The 20,230-nt window shown below is 44.9% G+C and overlaps 2 protein-coding genes across 3 annotated transcripts in view; one reads left to right on the top strand and one right to left on the bottom strand.

The window, feature by feature from the left end:
* ENSA (endosulfine alpha) overlaps positions 1 to 17,542 on the bottom strand; it is a 64,372-nt gene extending 46,830 nt beyond the window's left edge. The window contains exons 1-2 of one of the 2 annotated variants that reach the window (XM_078382199.1): positions 17,397 to 17,542; positions 17,111 to 17,214 (exon numbers count right to left, since the gene is read on the bottom strand). In XM_078382199.1, coding sequence (XP_078238325.1) covers positions 17,111 to 17,212 — 102 coding nt within the window. In that variant the 5' untranslated portion in view covers positions 17,213 to 17,214; positions 17,397 to 17,542. Of the gene's footprint in view, positions 1 to 17,110; positions 17,228 to 17,396 lie in introns of those variants that run through there. The other variant, XM_020798157.3, reaches the window with a different exon arrangement.
* LOC110081454 (hepatocyte nuclear factor 6) lies at positions 900 to 19,613 on the top strand. The gene is made up of 4 exons (XM_072983965.2): positions 900 to 1,032; positions 1,271 to 1,317; positions 1,903 to 3,013; positions 19,179 to 19,613. Exons 3-4 carry the CDS (start codon positions 2,059 to 2,061, stop codon positions 19,484 to 19,486), a joined length of 1,263 nt encoding a protein of 420 aa, XP_072840066.2. The 5' UTR covers positions 900 to 1,032; positions 1,271 to 1,317; positions 1,903 to 2,058; the 3' UTR covers positions 19,487 to 19,613.
* Positions 19,614 to 20,230: the final 617 nt, after the last annotated feature.

Genomic DNA, 20,230 nt, shown 5'->3' with positions numbered 1-20,230 from the left:
ACATACACTCATTATAATGTTTGTGTCCTGCTTGTGGGTTTCCTAGAAGTGTCTAGCTGTCCACACTTGGTAGCAGGACACTGAGCCTTTGATTTTATACTGCAGGCTTCTCTATATCTATATTTTTAGAAAGGGTGGTGGTAGATTCCAGGTGTCATTAAAGCCAGAACCCTCAGAGATAAATCTGACCTTTGGGGTAATACAATCTCTTTCATAAAGTTCCCAGAGGCATGTACATATCTCCAGCGAAGCATGTGTGGGATAGAAGGCAGCCTAAGATCTCCTTTTTTGCAGATATTCAGCTATAGAAATTTGGACATCAGTCTCCTTTTTAATGGCATACAGTTTCAAGACAAAACTACCCAGAAGAGCTAAACAAAACACACTATTAACAACTGCACTAATATCAGCAAATATATTTTCCCTTTCTTTCTTTCTTTCTTTCTTTCTTTCTTTCTTTCTTTCTTTCTTTCTTTCTTTCTTTCTTTCTTTCTTTCTTTCTTTCTTTCTTTCTTTCTTTCTTTCTTTCTTTCTTTCTTTTCTTTCTTTTCTTTCTTTCTTTCTTTCTCTTCCTTCCTTCCTCTCTCTCTCTCTCTCTTTCCTGCAGCCCCTTCTTTTCCCTGGAACCAGGGCTGACTGGGTTAAATCAGGTTGGCTTCTGATTGCGATCTGTCAGATTTTTTAGGCTGGTGACGTGGGAAAAGCAGCAAGCGCGGAGCGTTTGGGTTGTGGAATCAATACCAGTGGCTTTGGGCTGGAAAGAAACAGGCTGGGGGAGAGCTCTCTGGAGAGAGGGAGAGGAATCAGAAAGAGAGAGAGAGAGAGAGAGAGAAAGCCACATACACACACGCACACAAAGAGGCGGTTAGTCAAAGCTGGACCTACTTAAACAAATAAACATTCAATGGACAGCAGCCTTTTGAAGAGGGAGTGATCACCAATTTAAGTATCTGTCTGGACAGCCACTCATTCCTCCAGCCGACCAGTTGGAAGGTCTGAAGAGAGGGACTTTTGCCTAGAGGAAATATAGACGTGGGTTTATTTCTTATCAAGGGATGGAGTTTGAATGTTGATATCCAAGATGTGGCTTTTTTCTTCTTCTTCTAAGCATCTTTTAAAAGCAGCAAAGGGGTGGGTGCATGTGGAGGGGACAGGACTAGGAAAAGAAATGAATGTGAAAAAACTGTACTGGTAGAGATTTGTTCAGTGCTAGGGTCTAACATTATTTTTTCCCTCTCTCTCTCTCTTTTTTCCTTCTCCTTTCCTCCAGCCCTACATTCCTTCAAAATGCTCAGAAATTACACTGTTCAACATTAGGTAAGCCATACTGTCTGTCTGTCCACCCGTGTGTGTGTGTGTGTGTGTGTGTGTGTGTGTGTGTGTGTGTGTGTGTGTGTGTGTGTGTGTGTGTGTGTGTGTGTGTGTGTGTGTGTGTGTGTGTGTGTGTGTGTGTTGGTACTCGCACAGTTGCACCTGGGGGGAGATTATTTGGAGTTTTGCATGGAGTGAAAGGACAGACGCTTTCATTTTCCATTTCTCCTGCGGTTCCTTGTTCTCTCCTCGTCAATCTACCTTGTGTTGCACGAGGGGTGTGTATGTGTGTGTGTATGTAGGGTTGGATCTCACTTTGCATGCAAGGGGTCTTGCTGGTAAGTCAGGGAGCTTCTGGCGTCTCCCGGCTACCTTCCTTCAGAAACTGGGAGCATCTTGCTTCTCCTTCCAGGACAGAAGTACGGTTGCCAGAATGCAATAGACTACTGGATAGGATATAAAGTTTGACCGATGCTTGTTTAATTTGACATACCTGATAAATATATTCTGAAAATACCTGCCACACTCATACTCTCTCTTTCTCTCATTCTCTGTCTCGTGTTTCTGGGTCCCCGCTTCTAACCTCCGAAGGACCTCAGCATAGCTTAGACCTTGCATCGGTCCTTATCCACAAACCAGCCTGACCCCCCAGTTAAACCTTCCAGAGGCAGCCAACTGGCTCAAGCAGTAACGGTTGGGTTGCCACGTGGACAGGAAAGATGATGGCCTAGTGGAGGCAGAGAAACCATGAATGTCCAGCTGAGTTTGGAGAACGGCGGGGACATGTCTGTCCAGGAGCAGGAATTAATGCACAGCGATACCCGGGCCTTGCATTCGGCGCTCCAGAGACCCTCTTTGGTGGCCTCTGTCCTGGAAGGAAGCGAATACCACCGGGCTGAGCATGCCTTGGCCACCACTCTGCACCCTGGCCTTGGCTTTGGGGGCGACTCCCCCACAGCCAGCACAGGCAACAGCTACACCACCTTGACCCCACTGCAGCCCTTGCATGAGAAGTTCCACCATCAACACCACCATCACCACCATCACCAGTGTTTGCCGATGGGCAACGTCATTGGGAGCTTCACCCTCATGAGGGAAGACCGAGGGCTGGGGGCCAGCGGGAACTTTTACAGCCCTTACCACAAAGATATCAGCATGGGCCAAAGCCTGTCCTCGCTGCCCAGCCCGCAGCTGGCCCCTATGCACAACTACACGGGACATTCCACTCCTGGGCACTTGGGCAATGAGAAGATGGTGATCAGCAACAGCTTTGATGCCCACTCCACCGCCATGTTTGGCAGGATGGACCAGCACTTCCCCCGGGAGATGTCTCCTTCCCAGACCTCCACCATGGCCTCCCCTAACGCCATGAGCCAAAGCCCCTATGGACACCCTCGCTCGGACATGAACGCCCGGCCCAACCCTCCCATTGCCACCCAGACCACTGTCCTCTCCAGCCAACTGGAGGAAATCAACACCAAAGAAGTGGCTCAGCGCATCATCGCCGAACTCAAGAGGTACAGCATCCCACAAGCCATCTTTGCCGAGAGGGTCCTCTGTCGGTCCCAGGGAACCTTGTCCGACCTCCTTAGGAACCCCAAGCCTTGGAGCAAACTCAAGTCTGGAAGGGAGACTTTCAAGAGGATGTGGCGGTGGCTGCAGGAACCCGAGTTCCAGAGAATGGCAGCTTTAAGGTTAGAAGGTAAGATAATTTTTTTACAGCCACCCTCAGGGTCTTGAGGCTGGAACAATACAAGGAAGTGGCGCACTGGGTCCCAAGGCCCAGGAACCAACGCTGTTCTCCTGTGCCTGTCTCCTCAGGAGTAAGCTCCGAGGAGCACAGTGGTACCAAATCTGACTTCCAAGCAGGTGGACTAATGATTGCATCATAGCAAGCCTCAATCCATACGGGTGCTTATCAGAAATAATGGCACCAGCTTCTGTAAATTCTGGATATATTCCATGGGATAAAGATGCGCAAGACGGAGGAATAAGTAGTATACCTACAAAATCTGCATTCTTAGGAACAGTTGACATTTCAGGCTTACGTAAATGTCGAGGCCTGTTAACAGGTCTTTTTTATTTTTTGCAACCTGAATAAGGCACAGGGAGGCGTAACAGAAAAGAACCAGAGGGAGGGGAGGAGTCATCGTTAATAGCCCAGATTTTTAAGTGCTAGAGCAATTAGACACTGTTTTTGACCCACTGTGCTTATACAGGTTAATTGATATTAACCAGTCTTGAAAAATGAACTGCAGGATAGCTCAGGGGTTAAGGTCTCTGGCTATGTAGCCAGAGGTTGGGGAGTCTGATTCCCCACTGGGCCTCCTTGACAGGGGGGCTGGACTGGATGATCTCTAGGGTACCTTCTATTACTATAATATTATTTTTTTTTTGTCTAGGAGACTTTTCTCCCAGGCCATACAAAGATGCCTGTGTGAGTCACAGTGGTCCCAATTTTGTGCTCACCACATCCCTGCAAGGTAGATGAGGCCGCCCATGAGACAGTACGACTAGGGCCATACCTTCACTCCCCCATCAGAGGGCTGGGCAGACGGCCTCGTGCACCACCCGGACCAAAGCCACCAAAGTCTAGCCCAGATAAGAGGTGAGGGGGAAATCCTATATGAACATCAGACAGTGGGTCAAAGCAAAGGTCTCCCTTGTCCCATGTTCTGTCCCTGCCACAATCAGACTTGATGCCTGTGAGATGAAGCACACAAGAGGGTTGTGTGGAAGAGAGTCAGGCAGGGTGGAAACCAAAAAGAAAAAGAAAGGGGGGGAAAACACCCCCCACTGAGCTAAACACACACTTTGTCTGATGGGGAATCTGTGATCCAGGAGGTGTCACTCGACCATAGAGCTCATCGTCCTTGGACGAGCTGATGGAAATCTAAGGTTCAGCAATGTCTGAAAAGACAGACACACAGACACCCCATCCTGGACAAACCTAGGGAAGGCTGACTGTAGTTGCTCCCCAAAGTATAATACACTCTTTCACAACCCACCCAGTCTTTCCTGGGGTAGCAAAAATGAGTTCTTTAATACGGGCATACAATAGTGATGGTCATAGTGGTGGGGATGTGGGTTTAACTCAGTGGCTCCCTTTGCCCACTGTACACAGAGCCTTGATAGCAATCTTGGAGTGCTGCTGATTTCCTCCCTGCTCCCCCCATTATGAACACCCACACCACAGAGATGCCTGGACCAAAAAGCCAAGGCTTGCAGAGTTAATTTCAGCAAAAAAACACACTAACTAATAAAAATACAGGGAGAGGGAAAGATCAGGAGAGAGAGAGAGAGAAAAGGTCACCATTCCAGGGATTTCTTGAAAACTGTTAAATCTTGAATATCGGAACACAAAATGAATAATCGCCTTTCTTGGATCCATTATTCGTAGGTAGCATGAATCACTATTGATTAGATTTTCTGCAACACAGAAGTATCCAATATCTATAAAGGAGAAGCAGATATGTGGGCAAAAAGTAAAAAAAAATATTTTACGGATTATTGATAGACCGATCGGCTTGGTCTTTCCTTGTATTGTTCTACGCCTCTCTTGAACGTCTTTCCTCAGGTGCTTACCTGAACCATACTGGGAATGATGAATTTATAGATTAGCCCTCAAAAAAAAAATTTCTCCACTTCTTGGTTTAACACACTGCTTAAAAAAGAAGAAGAAGAAGATGAAATTCCATATTGAATGGGAAAACTGGAATAGATAGTCTCACATTTTAAATTTGAAAGTTCTGATCGTGTAATCCCAATTAGAAATGCTGTTGGGTTTCGACAGTTGTTCTGCGTGTGTTATGTGTGTTTTGAAAGGCAGAGCATTTAGCAAACATGTAAAAGAGAGAAGACTGACACTTCAATGCTATTGTTTTAAAACTCATTTCCAAGGCTAAGGTTTTGGTCCAATGTACCCAGAAATAAGCCTCTCTGAATAGAAGGGTATTTACTTTTGAGTAGCTCTGAGAAGGACAGTGCCGTTAGGCTGAAGTTCAAAAAGCCTTGATTGGGATGGTTTGGTTAATCACCATTTACCTTAATGAGTCTTCTTTCTGACCGGCTGTACTTTGGATTGCCTTGTTTGTCAGTTGTACTAGAATTTCTCAAAGAGGCATTTCTGCAGGAAAATTGACAAAAAGGTTTCAGAAAGGATGAAAGTCACCCTTAAAATTCTGAAATGGTGCCACAGATGTTCTTAGGACCAGAATTTCATTTTGTTTTGGTTCCTCGGAAAAGCAGACCCTTACAGGTCACCTGAAAACACTCTGGGGAAGACGTAACAGGGAAAGGTGCCAAAAAAAAAGAGCCAGCAAACCCGTTTGGGGTAGGATAGTTGGAACAGGGGTTTTCTCCCCCCCCCCCAAATCAGGGAGGCTAAAGCATTTGAAGCTTTTATTGGAAAGGAAAGGGAGACATCAAGGCTAGAGCTTTAGAAAAATGTGCACTGGCTAGAATCATCTTCAGCAGGTTTCTATCCTCTGGATGCACTGACAGCCCCTCCCGTTACTCTTCAGGTGATATGGGAGTTGTAGTCTAAAGAAGCTGGCAGATGGGAAAGGGCTGTACAGAAAGAGTGGCAACGAGAGAGGGAGAGATCTGGCCATCCGATGAAATGACTGGGAAGTATAAATGCGACAAACAAAAGAATGTCCATCTCCACCCCCACCCCACCCAGTAATGGAACAGTGTTAGAAGATGGGTTTCAGTGGGGTTTGGACAAGAGACACAGAATACAGCCTATAATAGCTATTTGCTCTGACAGTTAGTTGAACCTCCATGGTGAAGGGCAGTCTACCTCTTAATAACAATATGTGGGAGGGGGCAACAGTGCCTCCTTCCTGTCCTATCTGGGGTCTCCCCGAAGGCATGGGCTTGGCCCTGTGGCGAATGAGATTTTGGGCTAGAGAGGTCTTTGACTCTGATTCAAAACAGAGGTCTTAGGTCTTCTTAGATCAGGCGTGCGGGACAAGCTATCCAAGGTGCTGTGCTTTGCAAAGCTCCCCGAGGACCCAAAGCAAACACCCTCGAAGAGCAGTCTGGTTGTTAACATATGGATGGGAGAGACTTCCCATGGGGGGACACAATGACCACTCCTGGCTTTGAACCTGCCTAGTGGCCACCCCCCTACTTCCTTATTCAGCCACACCCCCTTTCCCCGAAAAGTACTCTCGCTGAAATAGGACAGACAGGCGGGCAAGGGGTTTCAGCCCCTCTAGATTCCAAGGAGCCCCTCGCAGGGGTACCACCGGGGTGAGAATCATGGCCCTGGCAGGCAGATTTTCACCAGCTGAGGAGAGAACAGGCCTTCTTCTTTTAACCACGGCACAGATGCTCTTTATATTTCTCAACTAATTTTTAAAGAAATTATAAACAGGACTGGGCTGGGGAAATTCTGAGGCTCCAACCCTTTATTTTGGGTGAGTCGGTGTGGATCCCGGCTGGGGTAAATTGGTCTCTGGACCCCAAGAGTCTGGACACCCCGATGTGAACTCCTTGCGGGCCATTCTTTCTATTTTCTTGATAATCCAGACTCTAAAAGCTTTGTCCACCTCCTGCTCTGGACCAAGCCTACGCAGGCGGGGGGGGGGGGGGAGAGAGAGAAAGGGAGAAAGAAGAATAAGAATATACGAAGAGGAATCGATGGCTCTATACTTAGATATGCTGAGGCGTTGTTATCCCAATAATATTTCCAGCATGGCGACGAGCCCTGTCAAAGGATGGCCATAAACAGAGCCTTCACTCTGCTGACCATCGCAAATGATATATAATGGCCAAGCTTGCCTTGATGGGAAATTAAAAGATTTTCTTTAAAAAGAAAAATCACTTAGCGCTCCCTGCTTTTAACCGATTCATTAAAAGACAGCTCCCAAAGAGAGAAATGATGTTGCCATTTAATACACGAGAGAGTGACAGTGGAATAGGTCACTTCGGTACCACGATTCCTCAAAAAAGTACGCAGGCAGATCTGGTTGTTGTGGGGACATTTCCCCCTCCTCCGTTTCAGAAATGTTTCAGGTGCCTGAGCCACTGTCCCTTCCTGAGCTGTGGCAATAAATTTTTGTTCAAACTTTGAGGAAGGTGGAATTGATGGCTTATAAATTAATAGACAGCTTCGTGTTCAGTTCATTAGAATGGGATCTGATACAGCAGCATGGAGGAGATTCTAGGTTGTGGGACCAACTGTGTTTTCAATGCATCATCATTTCTAGTTTCAAAAAACAAAAACGTCCTACCAAAGCTAAAAGGAGTTGTTTTGAGATTTTTTAAAAAAATCTGAATATGGGGGGGTTTAGGGATAGAATTTCGCTACTGCAGTTATATATTCACTGGCTGGGCCCAGTTACACAGTGCTAGGGCTGGAGTGAAAAGCCTGGGAAATCTATCCTCAAATTGTATGCCTCAAAAAGGCTTTTCCCTCCCTCGTCAGCCTCTTACTGCTTCAGGTAAGGCAAAGGGCCCGAGAACCATAGCTGTCCTCTTCTTTCACCTCCCAAAGGTGAACACCCAGAAGGCCCAACTGCAGCAGGCAGTGGCCAGGGATTCTTGGAGCTGAAGTCCAAACAACATCTGTAAGGCTAAAAGGTCGGGAACCTCCAGCTGGGACTCCTCTTAGCAATCCAACAGTTTTTCGTATTACTCCTGAATTACTGGCAAGGAAGATCATCTGGCTCACACTTCACGCCTATCAGTGGCCTATGTGGCTTTCTGTCCATTCAGAGTTACTAAATCTCAAGATACTTCAGAAAACAGAACTTGACATTAATTGTGGGGAACGACCATAGCTCAGTGGAAAAAGCCCACACTTCGCATGGGAGAGCCTGCAGACTCTTCAGGTAGAACGAGGAAAGATTCCTACCTGGAACACAAACACACACACATAAACAAACAAACCCCTCTTACTGCCAGTCAAAGCTAGCAGTTATGGGCCGGATGCCCCAAGAATCAGACCCAGGAGAAGGCAGCATTGGAAGCTGCTGCTCCATTTCATTCATCTGTAGCTCCATTCCCAATCGTGGCTTCACCGTCAGGCCTGATTCCAAAGGCATGTCTGGCCCATTCTTGGATGGGGCGAAACTGTTATCGGAATGAGAGAAGAGCCATCCTGAGCATATGCAAAGAGCCTGCCCTTGAATGCCCCCCCCAAGCAACCCTAGTGCATCCTCCTTTGACATTTCACAGAGTAAAAGAGAAGAGAGACTTGTGTGCTTCAATTAAAGACTCTCCTGCTCCCCGTATATTGTAAACCTCTGTGCTATGCCACATCCTAACCTGTGCAGAATCCCACTCCTGAAAGACAGCCGATCTTTCCATTAAGAGACATACCAAAAATCACACATTATTTGTCACAAAAGCTACAAGACCTGTTCCATCCAGCAATGCCCAAAAGTTGTGGTTGCACATTGCATAGTGTCCTAATTCTCAGGACCATGCATTTATGTTCACCAAAACCCACCTAAACATTTAAGTAAAACAAACCAAAACAAACAGAGGGAAGGGGCTGAAGCCACAGCTTGGCTCCTGAAGGCTGTATTTTAGAAGCATCCTCAAATATTTCTAGGAAAGTAAAATGCAAGTGAGGAAGGCTCGGGATCCACCAGAAATAAGAGAATATGCTCCATTATCCTTATTTCCCCTGGAAAACAGTTTTATTTCATCTTTCCTTTCAGGTGCCCTGGTTTTGCTATAGCAACACTTCATCTCTGCAGAGTAGGCTGGCGTGTCCCCTGTTCTTTAACAGACTTTAATGGCTTCCTTGAGTTGCAAATGCAAATGAATGGAGGCCAAAAGAGAGGGGGGGCGAGAACCATCATCTGCCATGAAGTCTGCAACATAGAGGCACAGTGGGAAGGCGCTGTCCTCTCAGCAGTGCTGAAGTTGGCATTTGCACAGGGATCTAGGGGGCTGAGGAGAAAGGAGCTCCAACCTAGCCTTGGGCTTAGGCACCCCGATATCTTGGGCTGGGTGAGGGTGGTGGCAGGAGGAGAGCAGGCAGCCAGGATCACTTAACCAGCTCTATGGCACGGAGGGCAACCTCTCGCCCTCCAGATATTGCCAACCATGCCTGAAACACTTCAAGGTTCCCTGCTCCTGCTTTGTGGCCAAGCAGAGAATCAAACCCAGATGTATTTATTTATTTACAGATTTACAATCCGATCCCATCCTCTAACCACTACACTTCAGTTTCACACGGCTCCTGTCTTTCAACGTGGGTCACAAGCAATGCCACATACTTGAAACACAACCTCCTCAACTCCATGTGCCTTGTTCCGGCAACCAGTTTTAAGCTCTCACTGGGCTTCTCCCCCTCGCTGGCACCCTCTCATTCTCCCCCCCACACACACACAAACACACACACATGGTTCATGTTGCGTGTGTGCCACCTCCCGGGTGTCACACGGGGCAGTGTCACTTGCACTGAAAGTGACTCTTTGCTTGTTAGTGACTAATGAAGCTGTCACAGGGAGGGGGTGATAGATCCATCAGGAGGACATGCAGGCACTGGAATGCCCAAAGAAGCCAGGCAGGATGGATAGAAGCAACCTCGCTTCTCTCTTTTCTCTCCCCTCAAGTGCAAGCCGGAAGTTCCACACGGCCAGCAGCAGAGCTGGCAGGGAAAAGGGGTCCAACCCAAAATTCAGGAAAGGGATGCATGAATTCAAGGGGACGTGGCTTTGTGAAATGGTCCCTCACAAACCCTCCTTTGTTTCCGAGATTGGTTTCACTCAAGGCTGGGAAACCGGCAACTCCTGCCATCCCAGTCCATGGATCACGCTGGCTGAGGCTGATGGGTTTCAGAGTCTGGAAGCACTTTCCAGGGTGAACATCTGCCACCCCTTATTTAAATGATTATTTGGTGCGCTTACGTGGGCTGGTGTCCCACCGAACTCACATGGGGACCCTCTCCGATTGGGCCAGGTTGCCTTGAAAATTTCCTAGAAGATCTCTCCAAATATGGCACAGGCTGCCTTTTAAATCTTTCCGTCTGCTTTTGAGGAAAGCTTCTCTATAATTATAAAAGCCTATCTTGTTTATTTCAACATTTTGCTGGGAAACAGGCAAATCAAAACAACTGATTTCAACGTGGAATGGCATCAACACATTGATCGTGATCTATAGTTAACTCTATGAAAATTCTATGGATTTCAAGGAAGGGATAAATACAGTATTTTCTGTTAAAATGAATGGGACCCCAAAGTTCCCAATATTTAGTGTGTTTACTCAGAAATAAGCCTTACCAAGCTCTTAGGTAAAATTGGCTTGACTGGAAAAATGGTACCAGAAAGACTGACACAAAGAAAGATGGGTCTTTGATTTTAAAAATAAATAAATAGGAATTACAAGCATTCTCTTCTTTCCTCATTCGTATCAGAAGACTGCACAATTTAAAATTTTGAATGTATATGAAATATAAATAAAATCCAAAGAAATTAAAATATTAAAATGATTAGACTATTTTTTTTACTAGAAGCAGCCAAATTACAAGCTAATCAAGCCAGTCCCTAAATGAGTAATTTATCACCATAGGTTTTTTATTATTCTAAGAACATTTGTACAGGGAGTCATTAGAAAACAAATATTAATTGTTGACACATTTATCATCAGCAACCAAATGCATACAATATCCCTAAAATCATTGTTATTATTTGAGGAATGGGAAATTCACATAAATTTTAGCTGATCAGTCACTTGCCTCTTCAGCAACAACGAGAAATATAAGTTGCATGTCTGTTGTACCAAGATCCCAAGATTAGTGGGTTCTTTTCCCTAACTCATTTCCTAATTTGAAGGAAAATATGTCCTTCCTCTGCCATTCAAAGGCCTAAGAGATACACATCCATTACTAAGTTCAAAGCAGAGTCTTTGAGATAAAGGCTTATATTTAAAATGTATGGTTTAATAAAGTATATATATCTATATCTCAAAGACTCTGCTTTGAACTTAGTATACAGAGGCAGTCAACTGATTAAAGTTGAACTATGTTGATTAACCAATATAGACGGCAGTCTGTCAACATTTCCTTGTAAGTCCTCTTGCTAACACGAGTTAGCAAGAGGAATTAAAAGAAAAAGGAAAAATAGATCCAGAATTTTAAACAACCTTGGATTTGGCCAGAGCTTTATTTGTAAAAACAAGGGAGAGTAAGAGAACCTGTTAACCCCCCCCTTTTTTTGTCTCCTATCATCTTGGTCTGGGGATACTGGGACCACCATTTTGCTGTACGCTAGCCTTGGGAACTAGGGTTGACCAACATCGAGGGCAGTCATTCGTGAATGTCACAATGTGAGGACCTTTTCAGATCAGCCCCCCCCACCTTTGTTCATCAGCACCACTGGACCACAATGGGATATTCATGTCACAGCAGGCCAAGGGGCGATTGCATCATCTAGGAACAATTAAATAAATAAATGTATTTATTTCGGCTTAAGATGTGGGCAGATTCTGATTTTCACCTCTTATCCACACACCCTGTCCACAGCGATCTGGCATCTGTGTTGTACTGCTTGAGGTGGTGGGGAGGGAATGGGAGTGGGTTAAAACCTTCGTTCTAATTCCAGCCCCTTCTCTGCCGCCTTCAACCGACTGAGGGACTTCATATAAGGGAAGTCATTGATTTTATTTTTCTGAAGCAGAGGCAGTCACAAGCTAGCAAACTGTACCGTCCCCCAGAATTCCCTCTGCTTCATTCCCCAGGGGTGTTTTGTTCTGAAGAGCAAAAAATTGATTTTTTTTGTTTTGATTTGATTGGCCCAAAATTGCCCCTTTTTGATTTTAACCCTGCCCCCCATGTATGTGATGGGGGAGGGAGAGAGAGAGAGAGAGAGAAAGAGAATGAGGGTGGAAGAGATCTTAAATTCCTGGGTTGTTACAAATCCAATTTGACCCAATTCTTCTTGAAAACCTTTCAAATCACTTTTATATTCCCGGCACCCCCATAAAGGGCACTTTTTTTTTTTCCTTTAGAGAAATGGAGGCGGCTCTTCCACCTGCAGAAAAACTCCATGTAAGCCCGCCAAGCCTTGCTCAATTGGAAAAAGTAATGCGAGATCATATAAATAGTAATAAAGAGTCTGAGCTGATGAACAGAAGAATATGTGATAGCTCGTCATAGGATCATCCTTTATGGACGGGGAAAAACCAGGCAAAGACAGGACTCGATTGATTTTTTTTGGTGTGAGATAAAAGACTCCACTAATTGTCGAAGGACATAATTCACAAGTGCCTACATTGCCCTTAGATTTAGATCGCTCTAAAGGGAGAACTGATGGATTTGTCGAATTTTTTTACTACAACTCCCAGAATCCCCCAGGCATTTGACCAAATAATTTCCAGGAGGTTGTAGTCCAGGCTCTGCTCTACAGTAGCTGAGTGTGTTGAAGACACACCCTCTTTGAAAACCAGAGCCTGAGGCCAAACAACCAGGGATCCACGTCTCTGGCACTGGGCTTCCTTGAGAATATTCTTTCTCAGTGACAATCTGGTTAAATCACCACCAGAGGAATAGTTTGGCAAATTTCTATAGCCAGAGTTTAGACAGCATTAATACAAAAGCAATGCCGCCCAGAGTAAGACCTTTGATCTAGATGGGCAGGTTGGAAGTCTAATAAATAAATAAATACTGTAAAAGCAGTTCTTGGGGAACGTTTTGAGGCTCCTGTGATGTTTGTTGGGTTGGGAATGACACTTCCAGCTTTGTGTCTGTTTCTGTGCCCCTAGAAATTATCTGTTCAGTCTCTTCCTAGGGAGACTCTTATAAAGTTAATTGGACTACTGCTTAGGGAAGGAAGAATACAAAACAGTTCATTAAAGAGGAACTAAACGGGCACTCAGTAGCCTTGAGAATGCCCTGAGAATACTTTATTTATGGTTTTTCTTGGTCTCCCCTGCAAACAGAACCTTTCCCTGAGTGGGATCCTGGCTTTTCTCCCTCTGTGGCCCCCATCCTTCTCCTTGGCTCAAGCGTGCCACAGATCCCGCCCTGTAAGGGTTAACACAAAACTGGCTGTTCTTTGCAGCCAGCGTAGCTTGGATCTGATCAATATTTTCTATCAGCGTGCAGCCAAAGCAGAGGAGCAAAGGCGGAGGGAGGGGGACACTGGGCTCACTTGGGGGAGAGATGGGGAGGGAAGGAGGCAGAAGGGGGACTGAAGTGAGCCAGTCACGTTTAATGTGCACAAGACACAAGCTTTTAAAAAAAGGGGAAAGGGAAAAAAAGAAAGAAAGAAAGAAAGAAAGAAGCCTACCTCACCATTTTGGTGTAGTATTATCATTATAATTATTAAATCCACTTTTTTCCTTCCTTACTTCCCTTCAGAAAAATTCTGAAGCATATTACTTTCTCCACTGCCTCGCCGCTGCCCTGGCCCTGCGACATACCTGCTGTCTGCAATATTTTTACTGAATTTAAGGCTATTTTTTAAAAAATGGGTTAATTATTCACTCATATGGCTGATGAATGTTACCATATAAAAAGGTACTTCAGGTCATCATTATTTACACTTTAAGTCACCAATAAAATGGGTTATTTTCATTATTCCCTACAGATAAAAGGGAAAGAATGTAACACCCCGTGTAGTAAAAACAAAAGAAAACCAACCCCTAAATGCACACATTCATTAAAATATAATCACCAACAGTTAGGGTGTCACAAAGGCAGGCATGCTCACATCATCATTAAAACCAAACACACAGTAGGCCACTAATTAAAAGCCATCTTGAGTTTTCAGATGTCTTCTTGGCTTTCCCATCTACCAAAGAGCAGAAAAATAAAGATCCTGCAAACCTCCATGGGAGGAAAGGACAGAGAGCAGGGCCATCATCACCCAGAAGGCTTGCCCAGTTGATCTCAAAGTATGGACAGGAAATGGTGCCCCAAGAGGGCCCGTCTCAAAGCAGCTTCATAGAGACTCAAGACGGCTTATTTGAAAACATTTAAGACCCTGCATTTCTTGCAACTGGAACTGATTGTTTCAGGTTGCACAGAAAACGAGCCTAAGCTGTCTTCCACCTGCCTATCATTTCACCATCTTCTCTTCTCCAGGCTAAACATCTCCAACTCTCTCGACACTTCCTTTGCAGGACTCGGTTTCCAGACCATTTACTACTTGCCCTCTGGACATGGGCCAGCTTGTCGATATCCTTCTTAAATAACAGTGCCCAGAACTGTATACAAAACCACCCGAAGCAGAATCCAAACGAGGCAATGAACCAAAAGCCCTTCTTTCTGCTCGCTCCTGGTCAGAGTTCAATCTGCTGACAACAAGAGAGAGAGCGGGAAGGCCTTTTGGGTTGTGGCACCCTGTTTATTGATTCCGAATCTACTACTCACCGCTAGGCCTGGTCGGAAACATGGCCTCAAGCATTTGACGCAGATATTGACGAAGAAGATTCCTTTTATCTTTGTTTTCATACACCATCAAAATCTATGCCAAATTTTCATATTAAAGTGTAGATAGGAACTGTCCTTCCCCATCTGCCCACCCAATGCCTTCTCCACCTTTCCACTGGCTTTCCACTGCGAACCCCCTCCCAGCCATCAAAAAAAGTTTTTCCTCATGATTGTTAATTAAAATAAAAGACTCGTTTAGAAAGAAGAAAATGCGCAAGGTTTTAACACAATCCGATAAAACCGTAGCCCATTAAATGTTAATGGAGACCCTTTGCCAGGTTGTTTCACAACATCTTAGCTTTGCGAGATTACATCTTGTTCTGATATTATGATGGGATAATATTATTGTTCCATTCACTTACCTTTGCTTTTTATAGTACAGTACATCAGATTTTTATGCCCATTCTCCATAGCTGCCAAGAGGATGTGCCGGGATACATAAGGCATATAAAGGATCGCACATTGATTGCAGAAACTGTGGCCGTGTTCTTCTTACGCTTTTTATGCAAATCAGGGGATTGAAACTTTTCAGGGCATGAAGACAAATTGGCACGACTATTTTGAAAGGAGGATCTGCCCTCTTACCCCACGAGGGCCAGCCCCATTACTCTTAGCTATTGGTTTTGGAAACCAACAAGGTACGACCACACTCTAACTGGAAAGTCAGAGAGAGGCAGAGGACGGTAGATGGTAGCATCTCTCCCATCTGTTTTCTCATGATCCGACCAGTGGACCAGCTGCCAACACCCATGGCTTTAACTGTAGTTCAACACAGAGGAGTTAAAGATGCAGTGAAAAAGATGGCACACTACCAAAAAAAGGAAGAGCTTTCTTAGAACAAGAATATTAGATTCCAACAGGTCTTGGATGTCTAATCAATGGACTCTCAGCGCTCCATATCCACCCTGCTTTTACTCCTCCTTTGCTCTTACCTTCCCAGACCTATGGTTGCCAACATCCCACCTCAAAAGAGTTCCCATGCCTTTTGCCGTTGCAGAAACTTAAAATGTTCAGCTAGTTTACCTCATCATCACTTCTCCATCTTTGTCATGTAGTTTAAATATAGTAGAATAGATGTGTCAGAAGGCACAGAGAAGCAAGTATAAAAGAACCATCAGATGCTGTAACCTACAGTAAATGAAGCTTTTAAATCATAGAACCATAAGTAACAGATCTCAGCAGACCAGATGTCCCTTGGTCTTGTGCCTCTACCATTGGCTCACCAATGAAATCCTGCACAACGCAGAAATACTTCTTAAAAGGCACTGCTTCGGTGCCCAGCTGGAACACAGACTATCTGGCCGGTGTGTGTGTGTGTGGGGGAGGGAAGCAATAATCTCCTGTTTCAATAACATCCACAATCTTTGCAAGCAAAGTACATTATTCCAAATATGAAAACAAACATGTATTTTGCAAGGGTCTAAAGATTATGGGAGCAGGGGCGGGGTGGGGGGACAGTATGCAAAAAAGAAGGCAAACATGTCCCAAATTATGCAGATCATTCTGGAACATGCTAGAAACCCACTCAGAAAAAAAGGAAGTCCTGCACGAATCTCTACAGCTCACTTGGGATGCCAAACAGGGTTTTTCTTTGCTGCAGAAAGCTAGAATACGAAGGGGCCGAGACTCGGTCGGCAAGGAAGGAGACAGAAGACTTCAGTCACCAGAGCTATTGATTTGGCATTAAATTTCCTTGCTCCCAGCCCACAACCGCATTTTTCCTCTCCCATCCATGCCTTTAAATGCAAGCATAAAAGCAGAGTGCAATGGAGCCATATGCTTTAAGGTCATCCCTGGGCTAGAATAGCAAACTTTCTTTTTCTTTCTTTCTTTCTTTCTCTCAACACAGAGCACATCATCAGGGCCGGCTCTGATGTTAGGCAGAATGAGGCAGCCATCTTAGGCAGCTGACTTTAGGAATCATGATAGCCAAGCAAATTGTGAGCTGTTTAATTTGCAGCTATTGTATTTTTACTCGGATAAATGGGAAGAATGGCTTGTGGGTTTGTTTTGTTTTGCCTTATGAGCTAAAATGATTTGGTCAGGCTTTTGAGCACTGTATTATATACCAGGGCATAGGGTAGAAGAGAGGGGGGATTTATTTATTTATTTGAAATATTTATACCCCGCCTTTCTCCTCAAGAGGACCCGAGGCGGCTTACAATATCAGAACAATGTATTTTTTTAAAAAAAAGCTAGCTGCCTTGCTTTAAAAGAAAAACTCACCCTAGGTCGCCTGTTCCTGAGGGGGGAAACCCTGCCTTTACAGTAAATGAAAGTCTTTGCTGTTTTTACTCAGGTAGCAAAACATTTGGTCGGCCCTGAATTTACTTGTACAGTATTGGTATTTGGCAACACAGGCGTAAACACAAACACAGAGACGTCAACTATTGCGTTCACAACCTGTTTTGGTAGAAGTCTCCTCTCCTTTTCTTCCTCCGGGAAATTCAGCAGCGCCCTTGCGACTTTCCAAACAGGCGACAGGCAGGCATTCCACTGGTGCATCCCTACAACAGAGAGGCAGCCCATGTCACCCTTTTATTTCCCCCTCCCCCCCCTTTTTTTCTTTTTTCTTTTGGCCCACCTCCTCCTCCTGATGGGAGGACCTGAGGAGGGCTGAGGGAAGGAGGCCAGGAGAGCCTGGCAAAACATCTCCACCCCATGGCATTTCTGGGAATGGAAGCCCCACCTGTGGAATTTCCACCTGACCTTCATCTGCTTTGGAGACAGACAGGCCCCTGCTTTCGTGGTGAGGCCTAGTGATGGCTCCTTAATGGCAAAAATTTGCATTGTACTGTTTCATGAGGTGGCTTTGCTCTCTTCTCAAGGCCTAGCAACTGCCACAGCCTCCCTGCTGCTTAGCAACCACCTCCTCACTGCGGCCTAGCGACTGCTACAGCCTCCCTGGCAGTCTTCCTTCAACTAAGCAACCGCCACAGCCTCCCTGTGGCCTAGCAACTGCCACAGGCTCTCTGCCCCCTAGCAACACACCACAGTGTGTGTGTGTGGGGGGGTTACCAGGCAACCCCCCCACATACACATACATTAAACTGAATATTCAGAGGACAATTGTGTCTTAACTAAGTCTAGAGTCCTTGGATAATGATTATTGTGGTTGTTTTTCTAAGTGTTCTTTTACATTTTAAATATTTTTAAATCCATGAATGAATGAATTGCACCTTTTAAGTTATTTTTAATCTTCCATTTATTGTGCTTTTTAGTATTCCTTGTTTATTGTGCTTTTAGTATTCTGTCGTGAGCTGCTTTGGGTCCACTCACAGAGGGAAAGGTGGTCTACAAATGGTATTAAATAAAATGGTATTAAATAAATATGTACAGTAAATGCTTTCCCCTACAATGTGTTCAACAGCTCTCTAACACAAGGGATTGAAGCTACTCCATATTGCAAGGAGACCCACTAGGGCCCAGAGACTGTGCTACTCAGATGGAACCAGGGTTTGCCAACATCACACCCACTACCTTTTTACAAATTAAATTAAGAACTTCTTTGCAATGCCAGCCTCCTCATTGCAAGGACATATTCAGAGCGGGTGGGTGGGAATCATCACGATCGATCAATTTCAGAATTCATCAAATACCACTGATTTGAAGAGCAAGCAAATAACTGGGTTGTTTGTTTAAGCAGCAAGTTACCTAAATAAATAAACTAACAAATACCCCGTTTCCCCTAAAATCAGACCTAACCTGAAAATAAGCCCTAGTACAGTATGATTTCTGAGGATGCTCGAAATATAAGCCCTACCCCCAAAATAAGCCCTAGTTAAGTGAAACCCCCGCCCTCCACCCTTGTGCATCAACCAGAAGATGACAGGACTGCATTTGAATAAATGTAGATGGTTGTACATGACAAAAATAAAACATCCCCTGAAAATAAGCCCCAATGCATTTTCGGTTGTTGTTGTTGTTGTTGTTGTTGTTTGTTTGTTTGTTTGTTTGTTTGTTTTTGTTTTGGAGAAAAAAATTATATAAGACCATTTTACATTTAACTATACAACATTAACATTTAATACATTTTCGTATCGAAATCTCAACATATAGGTCCTAGAGAGAGAATATCATTCACTTATGATACTCATGGCCACAAGCTGTGAAGGACAGTCATGAGCTTAAGTTGGCTTCCAGAAACAGAATTATAAAAACCCACAAGGAAAGATCCGGTGAGAGCTGTTTGAATTACATATAACTCTCCTTGTACAGGGGCAATTTAACCCTCAAAGCTGCACAGTATTCAGACTCTTAAGTGTTCAGCATAAAGATGTGCAACTAGCATGTCACTGATTTAAGATTTATGTTTTGTTTCCTTTTGGCTTTTTCTTTTGCCTAGCAAGGAAAATAAGTATCAGTACAGTACTTATTAACTGTTTCCTTTTGGTTTTGTGACATCATTGACGGTTTCCTTCTACTTCCCTTCCATCCATTCCCCCTGTGGTTGCCACGTTTGGCCCATCAGCCTGCAAAAGGAAAGAGCAAGATCAAAGCAAAAGCGACAGAAACCACGTCCCTAAGCGCCACCGGCTGGTCTTCACCGACATCCAGCGCCGCACGCTCCACGCCATATTCCACGAGAACCAGCGCCCCTCCAAAGACCTTCAGATCACCATCGCCCAACAGCTGGGCCTGGAGCTCTCCACGGTTAGCAACTTCTTCATGAACGCTCGGCGGCGTAGCCTGGACAAATGGATGGAGGAAGGCCGGTCTCCTCCCTCAGGGAGCCACGCCGGCAGCGCCTCCTCAGCCGTCACTTGTACCAAAGCATAACCCACGCTTCGTCAACCCGTCCCTTCTTTCCCTTTGTTACGCCCAAGATGGTGCAAGGGAGCTCGGCCTAGATCCAAGATGGTGCAAGGAAACTCGGCCTAGACCCAAGATGGCAGAATGGGCTTGGCCAATGCATTAAAAATGCAAGGGAGGGAGGGGGAGTTGACTTAGGTTTTTATTCCTTTCTGGATTTAATCCCCCTGCGACACCAAGCTGGATCTTAAGTGTAAAGTGTTTCATTGTCTAGAGACTGTGAAGAGGGCTATGCCAGAAGAATGGGGAAGGGGAGGGGGGGAAATGGCCTCCCCTCCTGCAGAAAGGACCACCTCTCTGTTGTCAAGGCTGTTTCAAGAACTTTTTTGCTTCTTTGTTCCCTTTCGAAAAAATGTGTTCTGTGTTGATCCTGTCGAGGAGGCAGTGCCATCTAGCGGTTAACAGTCAGGAAGGGTTAGAAGGAAAGCCGGAGTAAGTACTTTTCCTCTGATTTATGGGAAGGAGGCAAAATAGTAATTTTTTAAAAAAGCAAAGTTTCCTCTGTTCCCCATGTAACATCCTACAGGAAAAAAAGCAAATCAAGAACAAAACACCTCCATTGATTTCACATTCAAAACTGAATATCCAACCCAGGCCATTGAAGATGGGTTGAACTGAATTTCCTTCCCAAAAGACAGCCGGACAGAGCTTGAGTGGGGAGTTCCCTGTCAGTCACATAATGAACATCTCAGATTTTTCAAAGGTAGTTTT

The sequence above is a fragment of the Pogona vitticeps genome, chromosome 15, assembly GCF_051106095.1.
Source record: "Pogona vitticeps strain Pit_001003342236 chromosome 15, PviZW2.1, whole genome shotgun sequence".
In the NCBI taxonomy this organism is placed as follows: Eukaryota; Metazoa; Chordata; class Lepidosauria; order Squamata; family Agamidae; genus Pogona; species Pogona vitticeps.
Note: the sequence above shows the minus strand (reverse complement) of the source record. Positions and strands in the feature narration are given on the sequence as shown.

What these genes read in the sequence shown, in the direction of transcription:
- LOC110081454 (XM_072983965.2), top strand. Translation starts at nt 2,059, where the DNA reads ATGAATGTCCAGCTGAGTTTGGAGAACGGCGGGGACATGTCTGTCCAG. An exon ending in GGCAGCTTTAAGGTTAGAAG is followed by an intron (nt 3,014 to 19,178) that starts GTAAGATAATTT and finishes TTGGCCCATCAG; the next exon opens with CCTGCAAAAGGAAAGAGCAA.